General features: G+C 39.2%; 2 protein-coding genes across 3 annotated transcripts in view; one reads left to right on the plus strand and one right to left on the minus strand.

The window, feature by feature from the left end:
• fgf14 (fibroblast growth factor 14) overlaps positions 1-25,868 on the plus strand; it is a 202,018-nt gene extending 176,150 nt beyond the window's left edge. For both annotated transcript variants that reach the window (XM_041807277.1, XM_041807278.1), the window contains exons 4-5: positions 13,639-13,837; positions 20,050-25,868. In XM_041807277.1, the coding sequence (XP_041663211.1) occupies positions 13,639-13,837; positions 20,050-20,192 (342 nt within the window). In that variant the 3' untranslated portion in view covers positions 20,193-25,868. The remainder of the gene's footprint in view (positions 1-13,638; positions 13,838-20,049) is intronic.
• itgbl1 (integrin, beta-like 1) overlaps positions 23,381-26,977 on the minus strand; it is an 83,700-nt gene continuing 80,103 nt past the window's right edge. Inside the window, exon 11 of the mRNA XM_041807276.1 lies at positions 23,381-26,314. Coding sequence (XP_041663210.1) covers positions 26,226-26,314 — 89 coding nt within the window. The 3' untranslated portion in view covers positions 23,381-26,225. The remainder of the gene's footprint in view (positions 26,315-26,977) is intronic.

Below are 26,977 nucleotides of genomic sequence, written 5' to 3' on the forward strand. Positions count from 1 at the left end.
TGACATCCAGTTTTTATTGAATAGTCCTAAATTTAAAAAAGTAGGAGGTTTGTTGATCTGGGCAGCATGTCTCTGCATTCATGCAATGTGTTTGGATACCAAGTAGTAATCCATAATCATATGTGTGGATGCACCTCAGTGTGTACTGAAAACTGTTTTATATCTGATAGCTCAGACTGGATACAAGGCAGTCTGGGAAGCCTTCATCCGGACTGGTTTGGTATTGTAGACGCAACATGTATTAGCAGTATTAAAGGTCACCGTTTCATTTCATTTGTGGTAAGTAAACAAAAGTATGGCCTCATTTATGTCTCTCTGACTTCACTCAGTGATGAAAACCACTGTGTCCAGAGAGTCTGGATCTCTTCTTAAAAAAAATCCAGACTGTTTGGCACAGCTCAGAGCTTGAGCCACTGAGCTCAATGGCAGAGAATAATCATGGTCTATCTCAAGGGGCACAAAACAATGAAATATATCAACAGAACAGTTTTTGACTGAACACCTGATGTTTCCATGTAATGGTAAACATGTCATGTATTTTTATTGTAACTCTGTCATGGTGACCACTAATGGAGCTATTATTGTTACAAAAGTATTTGCAAATGCGTACAAAGATCTGCGCACAAATCCACAAATGCGTGTACACATCTGCAAATGCGTGCACAAATGCCTCTTAGCCACTTAATCAACACATCCACCATCAGCAGAGTAATGTGATTTAAATGTCAACATTGGTCGGTGCCATTTAGCGCCGTGCAAAACTGAAAATCTTTCTCTTCCCCTGTTATTTACATAAATAGAAATGTTACAGACCACTCCATCGATCTTATTGCTAACGTCACCTGGTTCATACAGCATCATAATGGGGATTTCTGTTAAATACAACACAATGAACCCCTGTCTTGTAGAAATGGCAATTCAACCACCCCTGTGATACCATTTTGGAGATAAGGAAGTCATCATTTTATTCACTCTTTCAGTAAAAATATGAGTAATAACAATAGCAGTATAATATGATAACATTTCTCCTTTCACATTGACGTTATATAGAGCCATTACTAAGTCTTAACTGCTGCCTCCTGTGTAATGAGACAGGCAGCCTTGCCTGTGAGCCTGCACTAAGGGCAACAGACCCAGCCTTTACGCTTACAGATCTAAGCACACACTTACGGATCTGAGTACAAATCATGCACGGTACAAGTGTTGCAAAAGTCACGTGTGTATGACAGCCAATTGAGAGGCAGATTCTGAACCAAAATGAAATAAGTCCACAATTGCAAATTGGTCTACATATCTGCACATTAGTGCACGCATTTGTGGATCTTTGTACAACTTTGCAAATCTTTGCACACATTTGCAAATCTTTACATGGATTTGCAGATCTGTACACACATTTGTGGATTTGTGCATGCATTTGCAGATCCATACACGCATTTGCACTTCTGTACACGCATTTGTGGATTTGTGCACAGATCTTTGTATGCATTTGCAAATACTTTTGCAACAATAATAGCTCCATAACCACTGACCTTGCAAAGCAAATGGATTGGCCTGATTCAATGATTACCATGAAGAAGATCCATCTTGTAGGGGTTCAGGCTGAAATGTTTGTTTCTAGTAATTGAATAACCAGACTAAGCAGTGTGAGGAGAACAAAGGGAAGCTACAGGCGTGGTTTAGTCAAGTGATCAATGTAGGTGCAGCTATAATGGCAGTTTTTATCAAAACTGGACAACATTTCCTTTATTAAAAGAGGACCAAAGAACTAGCTTTTTAATGGAAAATATGATTTTGCTCTCATCCTGGCTGGCTTCTTCAAGAGTTTTATTTACCAGCTGGCTCCACTGATATTGAACACAATGGTTACTGTAGACCTTGTGCTATATAGTTTACTCCCCAAGGCAGTGCAACCCATCATATCTTGTGTTGCTTTGATTGGCCCATAATAAAGGTCACAGGCAGAATGTTCGTCTAGTCTCCCTCTGAGATTGCTTGCAAAGGTTTGGATATGTCACATGTGACCACCATGACAGGACACGTCCCATTACAACTACAATGATTAAGAAGTTCTCTAGCTTGACATCTGTTGGAAATATCTGAGTCAATATATGAAGTAATCAGTTACTAACATATGACAGAATTAGAGATTTTTCAATGAAATTTTACATATTCTACCTTTAAGCCTTTAATTTGTGAGTATTTTGAATTGTAAGATGAGTGCTTTCAGGCCTGTATTTAATCATATAATGTCATATAATAAGAGCATCCTGCAAACAAAATAAAGGAAAATGATACTGTATTTTGTCTGAACACAATCCATCCAGCTGTTTACAAGTGCCTCTCCTCATCTGGTGTCCGTCTCCTCCTCTCCCTCCTTGGGGTCGGATAATCAGACAGGTCTACAGAAGCCCCCATTGTCTGCACACACTGTCGACGTGACTCTTATACATATGAGAGCAGCTTAGCATTGTGAATGCAGCTCAGCTTTCTGGAGGTTGACCTTTTTCCATGGATTAATAGGTTTTATGCTGGCAGCATTAATAAACAATTTCTTCGTTTCCACAGTGGGGTAGTGAGCAGCCACTCTGCATATTGATGTGTGCCCCCCCCCCTCCTTATTTTAGCGTCCTCTCACCTACTTTTAGGCGGTCGTGCTTAGAAATCACGACCTGTTATGTGTTTTTTTCTAAAGGATGTTTGTTTTAGAGTGACTCTTTTTGCTCTCGTCTTTTAATCCCTACTCGCTCCTTTTTCAGGGTTTTTCATTTAAACTCCCACTCCTTCCATCTGTCTCCATCTATTTGTCTCTTTTATATGTTATTTTTCTTCAGAAGCTGTATCTCTTTCTGCTGCGTCCACTCAAACATTCTCACTCCCTTTTCCTTCTCTCTTACTCAATCTCTGCCTTTTTAGTTGCACCTCCACCTGACTGTTCATCTCTCCTTTATTTCCGCCACTGTTTTTTCTTTTTTTTTTGTGGCTTTGGCGGCGCTGGCTGATTATGTGAGGCTGAGCAGTTTTGGCCCTCACGCTATCGGTGGCCAAGGTCAATTATGCCCCCCCCCCCCCCCCCTTTCAGAGTGGGGAACCGCTGATGTGGAGCGCCAGGCGGGGGAGATGGAGTGGGAGGAAAATCAAGCACTCGCCTCAAAAATGATTCGATTTGCTGGTAGTGTGAAAGAAAGTGTGCCCTGTGTCCGAGCGTCTTTCTTCTTTAATGTCACTCATATTTTTTTCTAAATATTATGTTGATGTTGGGTTGAATCAGATATTTCTGAATGTAGAATGTAAAACTGCCACTCACATTTTCCCTGTGATAAACTGCTTTAGTTAAATTCTTATTTTTTACACCCTCAAACACACATACTGCCTTTTAGCACTACTACCAGATCTGCAACACTCAAGTATTTCTTTATTGATTAGAGCTCATGTGAGGAGTTTATAACTGGCAATGAAACAGACTGAAATGAAAAGAGACACTTCTTCATGCCCTGCAAAAGCAAACAAGTCACTCAGCAACAGCATGTGTTTATTCTTTACTAGAATTTAATGTAATAAGAAAGCTTCTATTACAGGATTTATTCAGCAACAAGTGGCTGATGTTTGGATATTATTGCTTCTTTATGCTTGTTCTTTTTGGATCCAAAACCACTATGAGGTGTGCATGTCTTATTTTGATACTTCATATGCCATCAAATACAATTTATGCATGTTTGTATGTGACACTGTCACATTAAAAAGTAAATTAAAGTATGAACATATGGTAATGAATGAATGTAATGATGGAAAACAGCAGGTTTTCTTTGAATATGCAAAATGAAATATTCCCTGTATATTTATTTGTATTGTATGAGGGTGCTTGCTGTCATTCTGATGTACTGATAAGGCTAAAAAATAAAAATAAAAATAAGATGAGATAATATAAGGAGTATATGTCATGGGGGAAGAGGCAGAGAAGCAGGAAAAAAGGACAATGAAGCAGGCGGACCTAGAAATTAGGGCCTGAAAGTAAAATAAAAGTAACAAGTTGAACACGTTGATTAAGTGCTTCAGGGAGCTTTCTCTTGGATCCGGGTGAGATTGTCTTTTTTTTTTGTATATTTTTCTGCTATACCAGTGTGTAGTGATCGATCGCATATTTTTGTTTTTTTGTGCTTTTTTGCTCATGAGGAGATATCGTGTTATTCCTGGGTTTCCTGTGGATTATTGACTTGATTGCACTTCTGGCGTCATGGACTTTAAAATGACTTAAAATTCGCTTGAAAGAGCTTGGATGTGGACAGTGTTGCAGTTTTCATTAGATTGGGACTTTTAGTTTATTTTTAAATTCTAAAGACTGAGATCAAATCTTAATTTTGTTGTGACCTACTTTTCATTTAAGTTTAAGCACGACGTGTGCTTATGTTTTGTAGGAGGGTTTCATTAAATGTGAAACGCTTTGAATTTATTATGTTCTGTTGAGAGATGTATCGATTCATTGCATGAAGCGTGTTTTGGATTAGGATCTTTTTGAGTGTGGAATCATTTCTGTATTAGGGGTGCGTTTGTCGTTCATTAATTTGTTTTTGATTCTTGGAGAGCGTTTTGTCAGTTGTATTGCGTTTCCCCTTTTGAAGTTCATTTGTACTTTAGATTGTGTCTCCAAAGTTGAAGCGTTTCTCTTATTAAAGCTGTTTAGCTGCATTTAGAGTGCGTCTGGCTTTTGCAGACCGTTTGCCCTTACTGGCCACCGTACAATCCTGCTTATTCCTATGTAGCCATCCTTGTTTTGCCCTCACAACAGGATTTCTGATCATAAATATCAAACATGTTTAGTGTGAAAAATTTCATTCCAAGTAACTCCTCAAGCCATCAGCTCCATCATCTTCCAAGCCAGTTGCAGAGGGAAAAATCCCTCTAAACACACAATACACCACAAGAAAGCCTCTCAAGATAAGTTATAGAACCATCAGATATTTGGGCCTTTGCTGACTGAGGCTGGAAAAGGAGAATCAGGCCTAAAATTTGCATAGTTACCTAGTAATGCAGATACCACTTTAGATTTTCTTTTTTAATTCATGCTGTTTGTTGATGATGTTGGATTTTTCATGCATTTCTTGGGCCTTGATTTGAGACTCCTTTTGTCCAAACTTGGTCCTTTTGCTCTTACAAACAGTATCTCTGAGTAAACAAGGCCACCTCTCTTCCCTTATGTGGCAGAAGAGCTAAAGGTTGGACAGGCATTGAAGGCATTTGAGGCATTGAAGTAAAAAAAAAAAAAAACATGTATGAAACATGTTTAATGCTCTGAGCAAAACATAAACAAGCTAAAGAATATACTATCCAGTTGTTGTGACTATAGAGCTGAGAACAAGAAACGTTGACTTTGATTTGTGCTATATTTATGTCAAAACGATGAATTTTAAGGGATGGTCTAGTGTGGGGTACATCAGCTCAGTTGTACATGGGCCACATTTAGTTTTGACAGATGCTGTGGGAGCCAGACTTTCAAAGAAACCTAATTAAATTAAATCAATAATTTAGTCAAATGTATATATCATTTTATTCATAATTGTGCTTTCTTTCAAAATGTTCATAACTTTTAAGCATTAGCAGTCAGATCAGTCCCTATCACCTATACTGCAGCCAGCCACAAGGAAGCAACTGAGATATTCAGGCTGCATGTTTCTGGGGTTTCTATGTTGTGCACAGGGTTGACAGTCCTTTGTCTGTTGTTGACTGGTGGGAAACACATGCAGGAAATAAGTATTTTATTTTAAATCTCAGCGTAAATGGCAGTCTCTAAGAGCCTCAAGTGGGAAGGTTTAATCAGGGCTTCAATGATGAGCATGTGTCTATCATGCATCATATCTACTAATGATGGCAGTACTAATGATATGACTTATGACTTATGTTTCAATACTGATCATTTTTCTCGGTTGAGTCAATAGCTATAAGGGCATAAATACAAAAGATAGCATGAAAAGCATGTGTTTTCAGGATTTAATAGTCTTTGGGGGCTGGATGGGAAGCATTTGGGCCACCAGTTAATGATCACTGGTCTAGTGGTTCAGCTGCACCCTCAGAACTTAGTCTTCCAAGCGGGTGGCCCTTGCTGAAGTCTTACATGGCCCCTTTCCTACATATCATTCCTTACTTTTCCTCCCTGAGTTTCTGCAATATCCACTGTCTTTTCCTCTCCAAATAAAGGCAGAAAGTCTTTCTTAAGTAATGTATATTATACCATTAACCAAAAAGTAAAGGACTCTGTGAAGTACTTCTCACTTGGGAGCTTTTCTGAGTTCAACATAGACTTTAAGACTTTTCTACATTTTAAATCATTGGAATGGTAAGAATGCTGAAGTGTTGCAAGATGGAGTGATGCAAGATGAAGGACACTTGGACTGGAGCTGTGCTCTTGTTTTAGTTTTACATATTTTTACACAGATAATTACATGTGAGTATAGGCACATACTTTTGTAGTAAATAAGGATTAACATATTTTTTTAACTATCCACTCTACATGACATATTAGAGAGGCATTATTGATAATATGAACGTAAGGTCTCTTTCTTGTTTTGCATGAAGATGAGGAGAAAAAATGCCAAAAGTGCTGTGCTTGTCATCAGCATGTGACACACTTATATCACAATCACCAAACAAATATGTCCCAAGTCATCTGCCGTCATTTCTCCTATGTTCAGATCAAACTGATTGCTCTGACTGACATTGTACATTTCTATGTTCAGCATCAAACATCACTCCACAAACAAACCACCTCCTCTCACTCCTGCCTAGCTACACAAAGACCGGCTGTTTTTGTGAGTCTTTGTGAAGGCGTTTGATTAGCCACAATTACTGTTATAACTCGGGCTTCTATGATTACTTTGACTCGAGGCTGTTTTGAATGTGCCGCTGCAGTAATCAGCGCTCGGCTAAACCCGTACTGACATTGAAATGTTGTGTCTAATTACATAAACCAACCAACCTGTGCTGCAGCTCACCCGACGAGGAAAAAGTAGAATTAATTACCTAATTGAAGCTACTCGGGGGAGCATGAAGGTAAAACTGTTTGCTGTCTAATCGGCTCAGGAGCAGGGTTTGCTTCAGCGTGAAAACAGCATGTTTAAACATACCCTCAGAGAACAAAGGTTATTATGTGTCATGAATGGAGCGGGCAACACTGGCATTTGTTCTTGGCTTAAAATCACCAAAACAAGTGGTTTTAAAATCATTTATTAGTTGCATGAGTGCATATCCTGCTCTGTCACCAGATCAGATAGGACATAGACGTCCCCCTCTGACACTTTAGCAGCCATTTGATAAACCTGCGTTTACAGCTGACATGCAATAAATCCTAATGTGCATGGCAAAATGAATAAAGATGGGGTTGAGCCTGTGCAGCGTCCGGAGGGAATGTTTATTTATTTGATATTAAACATGCCAGACGGCCCCTTGCTCAGGGTTTTATCAGGCAATGCTCTGTTTTTATTGCTCCAGCCTGCATATAGTGTGCCTATCAATGGATTGTTCTGCTCAGCAGCTGTGGTCTGCCACAGCAGCAGCATTAATAGTTTTGATCCTAATCCTTATATTTGCTACTAGAATGGTCTGAAGTTAATTCCCTTGTGTAATATAATTGCCGGCAAGACCGATAAAAGTCAGAATGTAAGATTTCCCTGCAGGATGTTTCCCCCTTTGAACTCTCTTTGCTTGCACCCAGTTTCTAAGTGTATCTTTGCACACTTACACACATGTTTTTTAGTTATCTGTCAGTGTGTTTCACTCAGGAAAACCCTTAAGTCCTTAATCAAGGAAAGAGAGGACACTTAGAGTACAGCCGGGTGCTTCTCAGGATCATTACGGTCATCCCAAGTGTCCCTCTGCTTCCTTCCTGCTCTGCTCTGCTCCGCTTGCAGATGAAGACTGTCTGGAGGATAAGCTCTGACAGGAGTAATTCACCAAAGGGCTAATTACTCTGTAATCATGGCACCGTGTGTTCTGTGTTCAAAACTGAGCATTTAGCCTGTAAATGGCTTCCTGTGCAACTACAGCACGGTATTTATAAAGATGGAGCCTCAGCACAGTTACACAAGGCTCTCAGTCTGTCAGAATATGAGATAGGATGTCAGCCATCTTATATATGATATCAGACATAAAAGCACACAAGTGCATCTAAAAAATTAGAATATCGTGAGAATTTCTTTTTTCCTTTGATTTTGTTCAAGAATTGAAACTTCATATTTTCTTGATTCACCTCATACAAAGTCAAGTACTTTAAGATTCTTTTGTTTTGATGTTGATGATCACGGCTTACAGCTTCAAAAAATCAAAGATCCACCTTCTAAAAATATTCAAATATCACAAAAACATCAATCCAGAAAAAAGAATTGATAGAACAGAAATATTGACCTTCTGGAAAATTGTTCATTTATGCACTCAGTACTTGGTTGTGGCTCCTTTTGCACATCTTACTGCTTCAGTGTGACATGGCATGAAGGTAATCAGTCCATGGCTGGGATGTTATGAAGCCCAGGTTGCTCTAATAGCAGCCCTCAGCTCACTGTTGATTCTGGTTTCTCTCATCTTCCTCTTGACACTTCCTCTCCCTGACATTTCCCCAGAAATTCTCTGTGGAGTTCATGTCACAGTCAGCAAACTAGTTTCTGGTCGTTTTGGCTTCATTGTGGGTAGTTGCCAAGTCCTGCTGGAAGTCATCAGTATCTCCATAAAGCTCCTCAGCAGATGGAAGCATGAGGTGCTCTAAAATCAGCATTGTCTCCAAACTTGATAAAGCACAGTGGATCAACAGCAGATGTCATGGCACCTCAAACCATCACTGACCATAAAAGCTTCACACTGTACTTCAAACAACTTGGTTCATGTGCCTCTCTGATCTTCCTCCAGACTCAGGGACCTTTGTTCCAAATAAAATCCAAAACTGACTTTCATCTGAAAACAATCTTGCAGTTTTAGTTATCTTGATGAAAACTCAACTTACTTTAGTCATCAAAGATCTAAAAGAAAAGGCTATTCACCAGCATTTTAATTCATGGTTTTAGTCAACGAAATGAACACTGCTTTGGTACAGATCTAAAAACAGACTGTCCTTTCAGCAATGACCCTCTGTGGCTCACCATCCTAGTGGAGAGAGTCAATAATTGTCTTTTGGACAGTAGTCAAGTCAGCAGTGTTCTCCATGATTGCAGTTGTGTGTACCAAGCCATAATGAGAGAATAAAGGCTCAGGAAACCTTTGCAAATTTGACTTTTATCCCACAATATTGGAACATTTGAGGATAGTGGATTTTTTATTTTAGAGAGCTGTAAGCTGTAATCATCAAGATTAAAACAAAAGTTTTGAAATGTTTCACTTTGTATGAGATGAATCTAGAATTTATGAACATGAGACTTTCTAAATTAAATCGGGGGAAAAATGAACTTTTACATGATATTCAAATTTTATAAATTGCACTTGTATATCAAGCTTTCTCCTTCCACCTCTTTACTTGTGTGATGTAGGTGTATGATGGACAGAAAATTATATTTTTAAGATAGCAGAAATATGTTGGTATGAGGACTAAAAAGGCCAAGCTCTACACCCAGACTATGTCAAAGGTACACTATATTGCCAAAGGGCTCCCTCGCCCATCCAAATAATTGAAATCAGGTGTTCAAATCACTTCCATGGCCACAGGTGTATAAAATCAAGCACCTAGGCATGCAGACGGTTTCTACAAAGAAAGAAAGAATGGGTTGCTCTAAAGAGCTCAGTGAATTCCAGCGTGGTACTGTGATAGGATGTCACCTGTGCAACAAGTCCAGTTGTGAAATTTCCTCGCCAACTTGCTGCAGAGTCAATCGCTACAGACCTCCAAACTTCATGTGGCCTTCAGATTAGCTCAAGAACAGTGCGTAGAGAGCTTCATGGAATGGGTTCCCGTGGCCTAGCAGCTGCATCCAAGCCATACATCAACAAGTGCAATGCAAAGGGTCAGATGCAGTGGTGTAAAGCACGCCACCACTGGACTCTAGAGCAGTGCAGATGGGTTCCCTGGAGTGACAAATCACACTTCTCCATCTGGCAATCTGATGTACAAGTCTGGGTTTGGTGGTTGCCAGGAGAACGATACATGTCTGACTTCACTGTGCCAAGTGTCAAGTTTGGTGGAGGCGGGGTTATGGTGTGGGGTTGTTGTTCAGGAGCTGGGCTTAGCCCCTTAGTTCCAGTGAAAAGAACTCTTAATGCTTCAGCATACCAAGAGATTGTGGACAATTCCATGCTCCCAACTTTGTGGGAACAGTTTGGGGATGGCCCCTCCCTGTTCCACCATGACTGTGCACAGTGCACAAAGCAAGGTCCATAAAGACATGGATGAGAGAGTTTGGTGTGGAGGAACTTGACTGGCCTGCACGGAGTCCTGACCTCAACCCGATAGAACACCTTTGGGACAAATTAGAGCGGAGACTGAGAGCCAGGCCTTCTCATCCAACATCAGTGTGTGATCTCACAAATGCGCTTCTGGAGGAATGGTCAAAAATTCCCATAAACACACTCCTAAACCTTGTGGAAAGCCTTTCCATTTGATGATTTCCTTTGATATTAGACTCAGAATGTCACCATGTCTCTAAATTAAAGCCCACTGGCTCTTATCCTCTTAATATAGTGCCACTAAGAGCTCAGGGTTTTACTTGATGCTGACATGTCTCAAGTGCTTTTCTGATTCTTTACCATTATGTTATACATAATGTACTGTAACTCTTTGTATTACTGTGTTACAGCATTTAGAGTCTGACAAGCAACTTCATAAGCAAGAATTGTAGCTAAGAGAGAGATTGACGAAGAGGGGATTTTAGCTGCACCTACAATGGCGATATGTTTATAGAGATTAATTTAGGTTAAATCATTGTCAGAAGGCTGCCTGTAGACTGCATTACAGCTTTTTTTTGTCTTAACCAACTCTATACCTGCAAACATCAAATGCCTATTAAAATGCCAGTGGACTGTCATTGTACTACATGACAGAAACTTGTACACTGAACAACAAAAGACGCCATCATCTGCATATGGAATTTAAAAAAGTGTAGTTATTATTTCCTGAAGTTTTTATTTCCAAAACCACTGTTTTTTACATTAAATCTGTGGTAGGGATGATGATACAGCCCAATTTATCACAAAAACTGCCTAAATGTTCTGGGACATGGTATGGTACCAAACAAGACGATACAGTTAAACAAAATATAGCATAATATAACACAATATGTCCATTACAATACAGTACTTGTATTGGGGTAGGATAGAGTGAAGTAAGATACAGTATGACAAAAAACATACAGTAAAGTACGATCCTGGACAATATAATAGGATATGATACAATATGGTATGGTACAAAACTATATGATACGATACTATACCATACAGTGCAATACCATACCATATAACATGGGTTCACAAACTTTTGCGCCTGTGACCCCAACCGTCCCAGGAGGTGGTCAAAGTGTATGATGTTGCACAAAGCATCAAAATGTACATTTTTGAGAGTTTGTGCACATTACTCACATTTAAGCACACATCTCAAGTGTTAACTCAGGTTTTATTTTTAATTTAACTATTTTTAAAGACTTTTTGTACAATAATGGATAAAAACAAATACCATATTATATCATGATAAATTTCTCTGATACACTGTTTTTAGAAAGCATCCCGTTTCCCCTATTCAGTGTCTCGCAACCTCTTTGAGGACCCTGATCCCCCAACTTTAGGAACACTTGTCATGCTATACCATGCTGTATCATATCATACAATACCACATGATACAGTATGGTACGATATAATACCACACAGTATGATATGATACCACAAGATATGATACAGTACAAAACGATGATATGATGCACTACAATACAAGACTACACAGTACAGAATAATACAATATGATATGATACCACACAGTATGAAACTGACAGTACAATACCATACAAAAGCCTGGAAAAAGCATCAGGTTGGTTTGTTTAACTAGTCTACTGTTATTGAGCGTCTACTTTTGGTTTCTGGTTTTTCTGTAAAGAATATGTGACTTGTCAGCCTATTTGGGCTGGACATATTGTTTATGCATGACACAATAATAAAATTAAATCGAATCAAATCAAATCAAATCAAACCACCTGGTACCATGCAATACAATATGATAACACACACAACAATATGAATAATACAATACCATAAGGTACAACATGATACGACAGTTGATAGGGTATGGTATATGATACAACATGATACAATACAGTATGACCAAATGGAATATGACATGATGCAGCATGATGTAATACAATACCATATGACTCAATATGTTCCAATGTGATACGATACAAAGCTATTTTTTATCATTACACTGATGTGCAAGCCTACAATACAATGGAATTTAGTTTGCTGAACTTGAAAATGCCTTCCAGAATTTCAGAAAAATCTATGATGTAATATTCACAAGTAGAATCAGCTCAGAGCAATTTATATTTACACATTATTTTAAATCCTTCAGCTCCACAGACCTGGTATAGGGCTTTTATTTCCAACAGAATGGAGGGAAAAAAGTATATTAAAACTCAGTAGATGACTGGATATAAAAAAATAAATCTGTAACATTCCAGAGACTCTCCCTTATTTTCTCCCTCAACAGTCTTCTTAAAGACTCTAGACCCTGAACCATGGAAGTACGACATGCATCAGCGGATTATTACAGATACTGTCAGTAGTTCTCTGAGCCGGCACTGTGTGAGCTGCTCACAACAGATGTGGTGAAACATTGAGATGAGTGTGCTTTGATTAATACACCCCGATGAATGCCTTTATTTTTAGCCTGGTGGGGCGGACAATGTGGAAACGCTTTTTATTACCCTTCTGCTTGGAGATGAATGGGCAACAGCAGAGAGAGATGTGGTGCCTCGGCGTTCATCCGTCATTGCCAGATTGAGGTGTAAAGGATGGAGGAGTCAGTGGATTAGTTCGATCATTATTCGTACGAAGTTCAGGAGGCAGGCGCAGACAAATCACACACGGAAGATTTGGCTTTTGGAAAGAATGATTTCAGTGGATTTTACCAACTAGAAGAAAATTCTGAACAAGGCAGGAGTGTCTGACTCGGCATCCAGGGTTGGAAAAGTACCGCTATTTCCAATGCTGAGGTGCTAGGGTCAGTGCCTAACTATATATACCTTCAACCAGGAACATGAGCTAATTGACTGAACGAGTTCTTGTACAACTAAAGTCAAGGTGAATGCCAAGGAGAGGAGGAGAGTTGCATTTCACCAGAGCAGGTCATTAGGCTCAAATCAAACCTGATTAGAGTGAGAAAGACTCCACAGAGCTCGTCCTTTCCTCGACAGGTGGGGGTATGAAGCCCATTCCACCTGGCGAGGCATTTTCTTTGCCCTTCAATAACATTATTCCATACATTGTCATTAGGAATTAAAGGTGGCATATATTCCCAGGGACCTTCAGGAAAGTTCAGATATAAAATATGGATGTTACATAAAATATAACATGAATTATTTATTCAAATCTGCAAGAATGTCGTCCACATCTTTTGTTCAAATTAAAGCTACTCTGTTGTGGGGTTTTTACTTGTATTTCTAATTCGTCTGCTTCTATCTGTCTCCACAGGAACTCTTTACAGCTGAGTGCAAGTTCAAAGAGTCGGTGTTTGAGAACTACTATGTGATCTACTCGTCCATGTTGTACAGACAACAGGAGTCGGGGAGGGCTTGGTTCCTAGGGCTCAACAAAGAGGGCCAAGCCATGAAGGGGAACCGGGTGAAAAAAACAAAACCAGCTGCTCACTTCCTGCCCAAGCCATTAGAAGGTATGTACTTCAGTGAGCACAGAGTGAACAGGGAATAACATTTTAAGTGAACCAAGGGTTAGGATTGGCTTTAGAGTGAAAGCTGACTGCTGTTATTCACTTTTGTTTAGTTTTTAAATCCATCAAAGAAAGACGTTAAAAGAAGAGTAGCAATGCCGGATATAATGTTGTCATGATATTGGTACCAGCAGATATTAGCTTAAAAGTGAATTAGCATATTGGCAGATATAAAAATTTCTGCCAGTATTTAGAACCAATATTATGGCTATAAAAAGCTGCCTATTTCAGCTGTTAATATTAGCTGTCAAACAAACATCAGTTGAGTTTTAGGCAGAACCAACAGACCTACATTAGCTGAAGTCTTCTCTTTTATTCATCATTCCGCACTTAAAGGTGTGTTTGATGGACTGAAATTGGATCAATATTTATTTTTAAATATGGACATATCAGGGATCTGCAAAATTCCAGTATCACACATCCATAAGGATGTTTTTCTGTATTTATAATAAAGGAGCCAGAAATTGAGTCCTCTTCAGTTTTTGCCAAAAAGTCCAAACTGAACATATCTGGAGATTGTTTCATTAGTTTTCGTCAGAGAGTCTTCGTCACTGCCACAGAGTTTTCCAGAATCTCATATCAGTTAGGACAAATTTTAACCACATGATGTGTGGTTATGATTTTTTTTTTCTTTATTAATGGTTAAAAATTGACTCTTATTGTAGTTATTACCTCCACAAAGAAGGTTATGTGATCGGCAGGGTTTGTTAGTTTGTTTGTTAGCAACATAACTCAAAAAATTTTGGATGGATCTTGCTGAAATTTTCAGGAAGTGTCAGAAATGGCATAAGGAAGAACTGATTAGATTTTTGGACTGATCGGGATCACCGTCTGGATCCAGGAATTTTTTAAAGGATTCTGTACTATTTGGAGATAGGGCTAATGGCGGAGGTCTGCACTCTCTGAGTGCTTTTCTAGTTTATATATGGCGGTGTTGCTGTTCTGGGGCCCTTCCACAATCCCATGTGGAAAGCATCAAGCAAGAACAGCACACATTCCTACCTTTCCTGTGCCTACAAGGAAAGCCTGAGTCAGGAAGAGAAGCAGCAATAAACCCAGAGCAAAGTAGGCATCAATGACAACAGAACAACACTGAATGTCAGATATAGCATTAAGGAGGAGCTGGAGTGGAGGAGGGCTGCAAAAAGCAGCTTGCAGTGGGAGCATAGCCAGGCTAGAGCAGTTTAAATATGGCAGCATGTGGTAGTTTGCCAATAGCATGCTCAGAGCAAATCACCTGGCTGTCAGCTGATAAGGGTTTACATGAGATCGGCTGATCTGGATTACATTGCGGCGCTGGACTCCATGGCCTGCCTGAACTAACACTAAAACCTCAATTAATGAGCAAGAAGAGCAGGAGCGTTTGAGGCTAGCATACTGCAAAGGTGTATTAGGGCCACTGTAAACAATAAAAAAAAATTAAAGTGTCCTTAGATTTACAAACAAAGTAGAATCAAGTTTACAAAGTCATACATTTATTAGAAACAAAAGATCAGAGCTATCATGCTGTCAGTGTGTTGTTTTCTTCTGAATAACCCCAGTTTACAGCTGTGTCTATTCAAAGGTCCAGATGCTAGTGATGATTCTGGGCTAAAGTCAGTATTTCCTTAGTGCACAGTCCCAGTCAAAAGTAACATTTGACTAGGCTCTCAATTTCTCAATTGCAGTACTTTTGTGAGGCAAACACCTTGTCTGATATGGTTTTCTTCCAAGCAATAGGCTATTTTTGAATTTTAAATACCAAGTTTTTCAAGTTATGGTTCTCATAAATGTATGACTTTTTACATGTGAATAATCTGAGTTTTTTTTTTTTAACAGATCCCCTTAATTTTGGATATTTAGAGTGGCCTTAATAGCATATAAACAAATACATCCAAAGCTTAGCCCAAACATAGCAAGGTCCAGGGGCATGGTTTCCCAGAACTGTGGTTATCAGGCAGTTCTATGCATTATTTAAAAAAAAATGCCATCAGACATCATTTGGGCACAAATGCTGCAGTTTCACCAGGAAAAAACAGACTTTTGAGCAGAGACTGTTTTTTATTGTTCTCAAGGTGTCCTTATCATTCTAAAACCATGATGCAGCATGCTGAAGAGCAATATTTTTCACTTTTGCTCCTAAAAGAGGACTGAAACTGTCTGATGTTAGTCTTTTGCAGTACATTACAAAACACAGGTAGGGTAAGTATATATACTGTGTAGTGCAAAGTTTACAATTGGAACTGTTCTTGGAAACAGAAACAGAAAGAGGTTTAAATGTGGGGTTCCCGATAAAAATGTATTGATGAAAGTGCAGAGAAGGCTTAAATCTAATACAATGTTGAAAGTATATTTCATACAGCAGTTTGTGCATAAGCTTTTAGAACTCCACTGAAAAGTATGATTATTTTTCAGTTTGGCTGAAGAATGAAACCTCGATCAGTAGGGGTTTATTTGTTTATTCTAATGTATATCATTTGCATGTATCCATCTTTACACTCAGCACAGATATACTCTTTAACAACCTGAAAGATTCAGGCCTTTTGAGAAAACATTTGGGGCTTAAGTCCTATAAGTTGCCCCCTCACTTCTCTTTTGAACAGTAAAAATGGCATAATTTTCACAGCATGGGCCTTTAAAACCAACCTTGACATATTTCAGCATCAAGCCTTTACCAGGAAGTAAAACAAATAAAAATGAACAGAAAGCCATTTTAAGGGTTCTTTAGACAGACAAAAGCACAATTTTTTCTATTTTGTTCATAATGTGTCTTAATCTGCAGTACCCTGTTGCTTTTGTAAATTTCTGAGCCTTGTTAAATCTGATTCATGTGGGAAAATGCTCACTCTATGGGCTGTAGAAGCAAGAATAAATTGCACATAAACACATGAACGATTTCAGGGGGATAGTTTGATATTGTTTCGAGTGGGGTTGTATGAGGTACTTGTCAAAAGGAAGTTTATATGCACAGGTGATGTTTGTCACCATAGCTGTTAAACCAGCTGTAGTGGGCACAGAAGGAAAGGTATATATTGGACTGTAGCACAAAGGTACATTTTCTCCATGTAATTTTGCTGATTTTAAGAAAAAAAAAGAAACAATGTTGGGGTACATGTACACCCTACAGAGAAAATTCGCCGTGCTTTGCTTTCCTAAAGAAAACCCATTTGTTTCAACACTACTTTGGCACACCACATAGCTGATGCGCTCTTTCATCAGCAGCACGCTGACCAGCTGTTAGGGTCACAGTGTGTGACACATCCCTAATTTGGCCAAGAAAAGACTCATAATTATGTTGTGGATTTTGATATAACTGCATCCCAGTTTGAGATCATTTTAAACACCAAATGTTTAATGATCATCTGGCTAATATGGCACAGTAAAGGCTGCAAAGTTTGTGATTCTGGCTCGATTTACTGTCCGCAAAATAGGCACAGCAAGTTTTCATCAACTAAACATATCATGTAATACATGGGCTGTGTAATTATACACTAAATACCTGTATATGAGCTGAAAACTAACTTTGTTGTAAAATCTCCATTTGGTTCTGGTTTTTCTCTTAAATTGGTGAAATCTTTAAGAGGGCCCTTATGACAGCATTTTGTGTGGCAGGGAGCTGCTGATATTTTCCTATCCAGAAAGGTCCTGAAGCACTGTTTTTACAAAGCTATGTTCATATCTTGTGTGGCTATCAGTTTCCATTAGGATCTCCCCGAACCTCCAGTTCCCATAGAAGTCACACATTTTTTTGTTTTGTTATGTCATCTCTTTTAAAGCTAGCTTGACCCAAACAGCTGATCAGTTCACTGTTGAAGAATACGAATGGTTTTTATATGAATTTTTGTGTAAAATTAGCAAAATAATCTCCAGAAAATGTACCCAACTGCTATGGAATATAGATCTTTTGTATGTGACACCACCCAATCCCTCCCCCACCTTGACGGCAAAAGGACACATTTCTCACTGGATGATGGTGCCAAATATATACTCCTGCCCAAAACTTCCCCTTGGTCATCTGTGTAGTGCACATTTTGTGCATGGAAAGTTAAGAAAGCTCAAAATGTCAATATGAGATGTCTGCAAGCAATTTAAACATAAACAGCATTCTCCATAGACAACAAAAGCAAGGAATAGACTAATGCTAATGCTAGCCAAAGCCTGCACACAAGCACTCTCTCCTTAAAGGGGCTATGAAGGCTAGCATCTACTGTGGATAATAGTATCAATTACCTCATACAAGGCCATCCTCTTCAAAATGATGAGCCGTCCCTTTAATCTACTAAAGGAAATAGTTGGAATTCATCATTTAAAAAAAGAAAGAAAATTAATTTGAAGAGTTTTATCTTTTTCACTCATCAGGTCAGATCAGCCAAAACCCCAATTATAATATTTCCCTGGTTTAACATTTATGTGCTGAGGTTATGAGATTACCATCTCTAAAATTACTTATTGAAAGTGCTCCTCTCAGAGTACACCCATTGCATTTGGGTGGTAACAGACCAGCTTGATTATTCAATGTTTTGTCTCCACTGACCTTTTAAAACAGGTAAAAGTCAGATTTAAAAATATAATAATAAAGGATTGCCATAGAAACCCCCTGCTTTAACAGCTTTCTGCTTTGTTCTGTTACTTAGTGGGACTCAGGGGGCATAATTAGCATTTCCTCCCCATTTTCTGTGCACTTTTTAGCACCTCGAGCAGTTTTCAGTTGTCAACATGGCAAGAGACCTTGTTACCGTAAACAATAGCATCCCTTTGCCGCAGGAAACATTACTTTCAGGTGAAGACATGAATACATTTGGATATATTTGGGTCATAAACTGTAAAATCTTTACAAAAAAGCAAGACTGTCCTTTACAATAAAATGCAGCTCTCTTGTATTTGTAACCAGTCTCTTATACTTAAAAAAGAAATAACTCTGTGGGTTCTTTGGATGATTATGTGCTGTTTTGCTGCTGTAAGCATACATAGTAGGATCCAAGACAGTTCAGTAAGTGCCACATGGAAAGTTTAAAGTAAAGCAGATGCCACCTTCACTCTCGTCAGCCACCAGCCTGATTGCTTCCCATCATTTAAATGTGGAATCAAGCTGAAGTGTCCCGTCAAGGCATTACACAGCTGGAGCCTAGTGGCTGTAAAGTGGGGATAATGAGACACTTTTTGCTATTTGGTCGAAAATCGAGTGCTCGCATTCAGAACCAGCAAGTCAGGATGGTTTCACGACACCTGGAGGCAAAAATCTATCTGCTTTTTTTCCAATCTGTATTTTGAAGGATTCCCTCACAGCAGGTTACGGGGGATTATGGTCACAATGAAAAGTTTTTTGGGAAAAAAATACTACAAATGGGGGGCATTTGACTGATTTTACATTTTACAATTTGATTACTGTGTTAAAAGAAAAACCTTGACTTTTCCTCCATATGCATTTGATTTATCCTGACGTTTTTAATGTTACAAAAGATATAGAGTGGTTCTACCATGATAGTCATTTAGACCACCTGCATCATAGACAGTAAATCAGTTTAGTCTTACTCTTCAAAGTACAGGACAGTGGCTTGTTTGGAGCTATATTTTTACAGTATTTGTTATTTCCATTACAAATTAATAGACTGTACATAAAGATGGACGAGGCACCAGCTGTCTGGGCTTAAAGCCAAAATATATAGTGCTCCCCCTGCTGACTAACTGCATAAGGCGTCATAAACCCCGCCTCCTAAATGCTAACAGATGGGACATTGGGCCCACTATAAAGCCAAAATACATACAAACATAGGTATTTTATTTGGATCCATGATATCATTAGCATCATATCATTAGCATCATATTGGCAGGTATTAGATTAAAAGTCAACGGTGTTACCACCAGTTGTTCAAAAATCCCATTACATAGACAATTGTTGGCGTGCACATGCAAGCACAATGCGCAGGGCACGCGCTTCCACTGGTGCTTCAACAAATCCTTTATCACAATGCTTCACTCTTTGGGCGGGGTTTCTATCACAGCGATACCTGTTAATTAATGATATCGTTACATCTCTAGCAAATGTCAAATCAGGAATTAGGATCAACACTGTAGACTTTAATGTTAAAAAGGTAATTTTAAGAGTAAAGGGAACACGCCTGTTCTAATGGTTTTCTCCTTGTCTCTGTTCTCTTCTTTTTCTTCTCCTCCTCCAGTTGCCATGTACAGAGAGCCATCGTTGCATGATATAGGTGAGACGGTGCCCAAGGCGGCAGTACCTCCCAGTAAAAGCACAAGTGAGCCGGCGGTGATGAACGGAGGTAAACCTGTCAGCAAGCCCGACAAGCCCCCCACATAGCCACACCTGGAGGGTACCCAGTGTGCGTGTGCGTGAGGGCGGGAGGCAGAGGCTTCTCTTGACTAGACTCCAGGCCCTCTTTTCTTCTGCGGATCAGATCCAGGCAAACCTCCCTCCCTTCCTTCCTATTTTCCTCTCTGCTCCTCCTTCCTCTTTTTCCCTCTGCCTCGTCCTCGTTGGATTCTGCGGTTGGGGGCGGAGTTTCTCCAGCACAGGAGGGAAGAGGACCTCCGATCATGGAATGCCTTTAGATTCCTCTGAAACTGTGAGAATTCATATTTCACAAACGACGCTTGTGGTACTTTGCTTGCTGACAGTTCATCCAAGAAACCGCCCCCCGTCCTCGTCTCTATAATGCCCTGTCGCAGCAGAGTCTGTGTACCTTCAGATCTATTTTCTATACCACAGTTCACCAGCTATGTTCTGGGATAGAGACTGTATAGATAGAGTAAATATTTGGACTGTCGTCCTCTATTTTTTACGAGTATGTTCCCCTCTCCCTCTCTTTCTATCTCTAGTCACACACTTTTCTCTTTGTCAACTTACTTAGAAAAGATAAAACAATTTTGCAAGGGAGTTGTGTGATTTTCTAAGAAACACATTCACACATATGTGGCATAAAAACAGATCAAAAACATGTATAAAAATAAAAAAATCTTGCCTACCACATGCACACACCCACAGACAGACTTATAAAGTTTGCAGGAAAAATCCGAGCTTTTTACAGCTGATAAAAACACACTGGAGGCTGGCAGATAGCTCCTGCAATCATAGTTGATGAAGTGCTAATTACCACCACTGCAATCAATGCGAGGAGCTCCCTGCATACACACAAACACTCCTCCGAACAGATGTGTGTGTGGGTGGGAGAGCGCTGTAAAGAAATGGTGTATACATATCACTATCTAAGTCCCACCAGCGGTTCAATCCGCCTTCTCTGGTAAATAGAAAAAAAAAAACCTGAAGTCTATTTTTCTTTAAGCTTATTTCCGAGCGTGGGCTCTAGGAATATCTCTAGGCCTTGTAGGCCTCCGTCCCTCACTCACTGACTTCTTTGGACTGCGAGGCAAGGCTTGTGGCTTTGACCCAGATGGTCTCTAACTGCAGCACTGGCAGCCATCTTAAGGCAGTCTCTACTTAAAGCCAGAAAACAACATGGCTGGAAATCAAGTAGGCGACATTTATACTGGCTGCATCCCTATTTGGTTCAGCAAACTAAAGCATGGGCAAGGTTAATATTGTGTTCTCTCTTCTTGCAGCAGTTATACAAGAGATGGCTTATATATTGTAACATTTTCACTGTATAAAACTTAGGGAAAATGACTATTAAAAACTTTTTAAATGACTAGATATTATTATTATTATTACTACGAGAGGATTTGTCTCCTAGCTCAGCATGCAGAGTCCAGTACTGATCATCTTGGCCTATCACGTGCCTGTTTGGACCTTGATTCCCGGCATGCAAAAACAGGTTCCCAGTCCCCACTGGGCCAAAGGTGCCTCACCCACCCGATACATCCATGTAGAGGACACGTAGCATTATCCATTTTAAAGAAAACCACACTCAGATGTACTGAAATGACCAAAGTCTTTTTTTCATCCCAAGGATAACTTATTAAAAAGCAGAAAACAAAACCCAAATCTCTGATCCAATCCATCAAGCTTTCACTGTGATAGCATTTGTTCAGTCTCACTCCGCTCAGACCCCCACCTTGAGAGGTCTCGACTGATGTCAATTTTTCGGAGAAGTGCGTATACCTTGAATTAATCACGTGCATGTATTTTCTATAAGGAACAAGGTATGGTTCTTCACTCTGTGTTTGAGATCACTGAAGTTCAGTGTATTGGGAGTCTGAATGGGCATGTCGTAGGCTACAGCAAACTCATCTTAAAGCTGCACTTTCTGTTCTTGCATCCTCATCATGACTGTTATCAAACCTGATCGATCACTTTATAACGTTTGTCTTGCTTTGACGATTTCGTTAGATAAGATTTAGAGTGTAAGTAGATGCTGTGTGCTGCTAAAACTATATTAAGAGGTTGATTTGGTGATTATAATTTATTGGGATTATCACACATTCTTATTACAGGACATCAAAGCACATTATTTGTCTGTACAAAACTGTTAGTGCAAATGGTGCACTTAAAAACCCACTGGATTCAGGGCAGGGTTTCTGCCCTCATTACAGCCAATCATAACCCACCCTTACAAACTCTACATGCTGGGCTGGCTGCTGCTCCAGCCCTGCAAGGCTGACTTTATTTTTGTAAATGACCGGTGTGTAAATGTACATCTCTTTAATTTTCCTTCGTCTTCATTTTCTTTTTTCTGTCCAGTGTGATGTCGTCTTCTTATCACTTTTGCGTTCTTTGTCCCTCTCTTCAGGTTATTCTCGAGCCCTTTAGTTCCTTCTGTTCCTTCGTCTTCTTTTGTACGTTGTCCCATCTGTTGCATGGGGAGAGGATGGCATCGATGAACTGCATGTAGTAGGCTATGTCTATCAAAGAACTGTTGGTATGTACCGCTAATTTTACATACATATATGCAACGAGTTTGTCTACACTATACAGTTTGTGTTTGTTGTATAAAACCTATACAACATGTTGATTAAAATATTTATATAAAGGGTGTACTGTACTGTAATGTCAGTAACATACTTAATGCAATATAGTGTGCAGTATATTATTGCACCTTTCATTTCTGATGGGACATGAAAAATCGAGGGGGGTTGGCTAAGTTTAAGCATGAAAAAGGCCAAAGTAGAATTTACATACAATTTTCTTTGTGACTTCTTATCGGTCCTCTTTTTCAAGTGGTGACGGAGCTCGGTGCAGCTCTCATCCCTAGACGCCACCTTTTTGAAGTGACATGGACTTCCAGCATGCCACGACTGAACTATGTATGCCCTCTCTTTGTTTCCTCCACTTAGAGTTATCACGTGTATGAGTTGGAGTGTACGTCTCGTACTGTAGCTTCAGTACCGCGTGGGGTTTTCATGGCAGATTGTTTGGTTTGATTTCCCCGTTGGAGAAGAATAGGCACTATTAAAAATGATTTATTTTCAACATAGAAATATATATACCATTGCAAGTATGCCCATTGGAGTTATGTCATGTTATAACAAATTTGTAACCATGTATGATTAAGGTCTTCGCATTGTTTTCCATGCAAAATGTTGTGTCATGCGGCACATTTAATGTTTTATTATTAAAAAGAAATAAAAACCTCAAACAGTACCTTTTGTCTTCGCCTTTCACTGAGCTTTCATTACAGAGTTTGAACAATACATCACTCCGTACAAACGGACCTCCATTATCCCACTGTAGTGTCACTCTAGACCAGTGGTTCTCAACTGCGGGGTCAGGACCCAAAAATGGGTGGTAAAGGCATTTTTAGTAAAGGTGTGCCTGACAAAAAATTATGAAATGATGTCTCTTTTTTGCATTTCTTTATTTTGTTGTATTCCTTCTGGGATCCAAACTCTACTATTTTCAATAAATAAAACTGATTAGTCGAATTTTTTTTTGAACTGGGCTCATGAGGCTAGATCAGTTGAGAGCCACTGTTTTTGACTGTAGAAAAGAGGCAGACATGGCCTTCTTGTTTTCCCGTGTTTGTGAGCCCTGCCTCATGTTGAAGCACTAAAGAAGTCATATCATCCTCCTGTTATGTTTATGGTCTCCATAAACACCTATATCATTTTCCTCTGTGCAACATCTGTTGTAGCATTTTATTTTAGAGTTCTAGAAAATCATTATTTATCTTACTTTGGTGTCTATAAAACCCTTCTGTATACAGCCTTTGTCTGACACTGTTGATTTTCAAATACTGTCTCTTTAAAACAGTGGTTATCAACCAGTGGGTAGGGACCCAAAAGTGGGTCACAGAGCTGTTTCCATTGGGTTGTGAAGGTGTGAAAAAAATCTAGGGAAAAAAATTCTATGATGTATGGAAGCCTTAAGAGGACATACATCCATACTTTGTAATTAACTAACTACATGATACCAAGTACATTTTTGTCATTCTCTCAGGATTTCAACATATTTACCTAATTCACCATATTTATTCACAGGATAAAAAAACTGGCTTTCCCAAAATAAGATTATATTCTTTGAGAAATCACCACAAATAGCATGCTAAGAAAAATTGAGTAAAATAATATACATGCATGCATGTTGTTTCTGTATGTGTTTCTTCCATGTAAGGTCCAAACTCTGAACATTTTTCATTAATTACTTTGGATGGTTGAATTTTTTTTAGAATAGAATTTGGGTCCTGATCCCTGACCAGTGAAGAACCACTTCTTTAAGACACTCCTAAAAGCCCATTTCCTTCTGATTGGCCAGCTCTCTCTAATGGAAAAAAAAAAACATGGTTGTCTTTGTTTTCCACTATAGAGAAAGTTGGCAATGCATCATAGTTGAGGGCATGATCAAGAATGCTGTGAAAATGCAGATTATAAATTCAGGTACTAACGCTAACAACTTGTAATGTCCTAAAATCAAACATTACAGTGAATCATCATACAGATTATACATCAGTAATCTAAACAGAATGGGATCGGACTGTTGTCCATACATTATAAAAGACTGGAGGCATGATCTCCCTTAGTGGCCTGGTGTGAAAGACACGTGAGATTAACACTTAATAAGGTGAAACATATTGTCTAAGTTACATGTAATAACCTACTGACTATATACATACATATATGTTTGAACTTATATCCCACAAACCAAACTCGATGGCTAGTAGCCACGGTGTTCTCCCAATCGGCTCTGTGCTGTTGGATAAAACATTGAAGTGTAATATGAAATACTCACATTTTAAGTTGTTGCCCACTGTATTTGTACCTGGGGAATATGATTGTGTTAGGAACTTTTGATTTTGTTTAATATGATCTCCATGGTAGAATAAACACTGTTAGACCAGGTGTTCAGTGCAGTTTGCAGATTAAGCTTGGAGGGATTACTTGAGCATGCAATTACCTACTGACTTAAACATTTTGATAGTGTTAGCATTACTATCTAACATTTTAAAATAGATATGACATATATATAATATATAATAGTGCAATACCTAGCCTTAAACCCTTGAACAATGTGCCCGAAAGTTGTTGGAAGAAACCTTTATAGGAATATTTTGTCTTTCTGTGATTCATATTTTCTTCTTGTTTTGGTCTTTGAGTGATTTTCAGACTTCAAGTTGAAACCCTCCCCTACTCTGACACAAGCTCAAAAAAAAAAGGCTATTTGTGAACACAGTCCCAAAGTTGGCAGTTTGGCTGTCGCCATCACGTTTGTCTTCATGACAACACAGGATGAATGAATGGAACTTTACTGAGGAGTCTCTAATATTTCGTGGTGTCACGGGCTTGTAAAGCATCATCTGCTTTAGTATTAATTTCACTCTTAATGTGACTTACTTGCAAAATTAGCACCATGTTGTACTGAAGGAGATTTAAAGCTAACAACTGAGACCAGAAACTGTTCACAAAGTTAATGAGTTAACTGAAAAGTAGATTTATTTTGTCTGGTTTAATGTAATCTGACTTTTTTTTTTACAACCATTTGAGCTGTCCCCCCCCTGCTAGCCATAAGAAAGAATAAAGCTTTAAGGCACTTTGGCATTGGTTTTAAACCAGAGGCTACATTCACTTCTTCTGTCAACAAGTTTCCCACACATTCAAAAGAGCACCTTAGTATTTCTGCACTCCTTCAACATTTGCATTTGTAGTTGCATTCTTTTATGTGAAGTCGCCTTCGATATTTCAGCATCACTACATTATACAACAATTACACATAATGCTGCTTTGTGTACATGGTAATATTTTTGCTTCTTTACACCTACAACACCCAGTTTTATAAGAATATTCTGTAACCAGTACAACAAAAGAATGAATGTTGTTAATGATATGCAGATGTTCCTCCATGTTCAGTCTTGATTTCCCACCAGCCTGATGGTGACCGTCTGCTTTCCTCTGGTCGCTCCGGGCAGCCATTACTCCCGTCTCTAAACTCAGTGTCCACTCCTCATCAGTACTCTGTCCCCACCCAGATCTCGCAGGCGTTCCCTGTCCAGCCGTCCCAGCACTCACAGCTGCCACAGTTGCACAGCCCGTTCCCTGCGAGGAAGATGTGAGAAGAAAAGCTGTGAATTAAAAGCTGAGCCATCATGCCTGACCTTTAACAAGGTTCCTCTTTTCACACCCTGGTTCCCTGGGTGCAGCTCTCTGCTGGCTGGAGGCTTGGCTGATTGTGAAGCCGCTGGCTGAACTACTCAGGGCAGTTTCTGGTGTCTCACTTCTTTTGCCAACACAGCAGAGGAGAAGAGGCGTGTTCAATTAGATATAGAAAGTCCATAGGCTTGTCTTTGATTCATCACTGTAGCTCTTATTTTCTTACATCTTTTGTCATATTTTAAATTATTCAGTACGGTGATGCATTTCCTCAAATCGCTCACACATACACAACTGATAATCTTCAAATGCAGATTTTTAAGTCATAGTTTCCATGAAATTTGTATGTAAGAGGACATTTTTAATGGATTGTTACAGGTGCAATTGCTGGATCATACAGACTCCAGTGTTTTGCAGGTTGTTGCCCGGCTACTGCTGCAGCTGGATTTTTTCTGTTGGCTGATCTGGAGGCAGGTGTTGAATATAGTTCCAGCTCTTGTTAAAGAAGTAAAATGCCCCATCAAATTCCTCCAGAAAATTCTTGCATCCAAATTTTTGAAACCAGGAACCGAGCTAAACAGCTACCTGAATACTAATGACTTCAAGATA

This window comes from Cheilinus undulatus, linkage group 15 (genome assembly GCF_018320785.1).
Source record: "Cheilinus undulatus linkage group 15, ASM1832078v1, whole genome shotgun sequence".
In the NCBI taxonomy this organism is placed as follows: domain Eukaryota; kingdom Metazoa; phylum Chordata; class Actinopteri; order Labriformes; family Labridae; genus Cheilinus; species Cheilinus undulatus.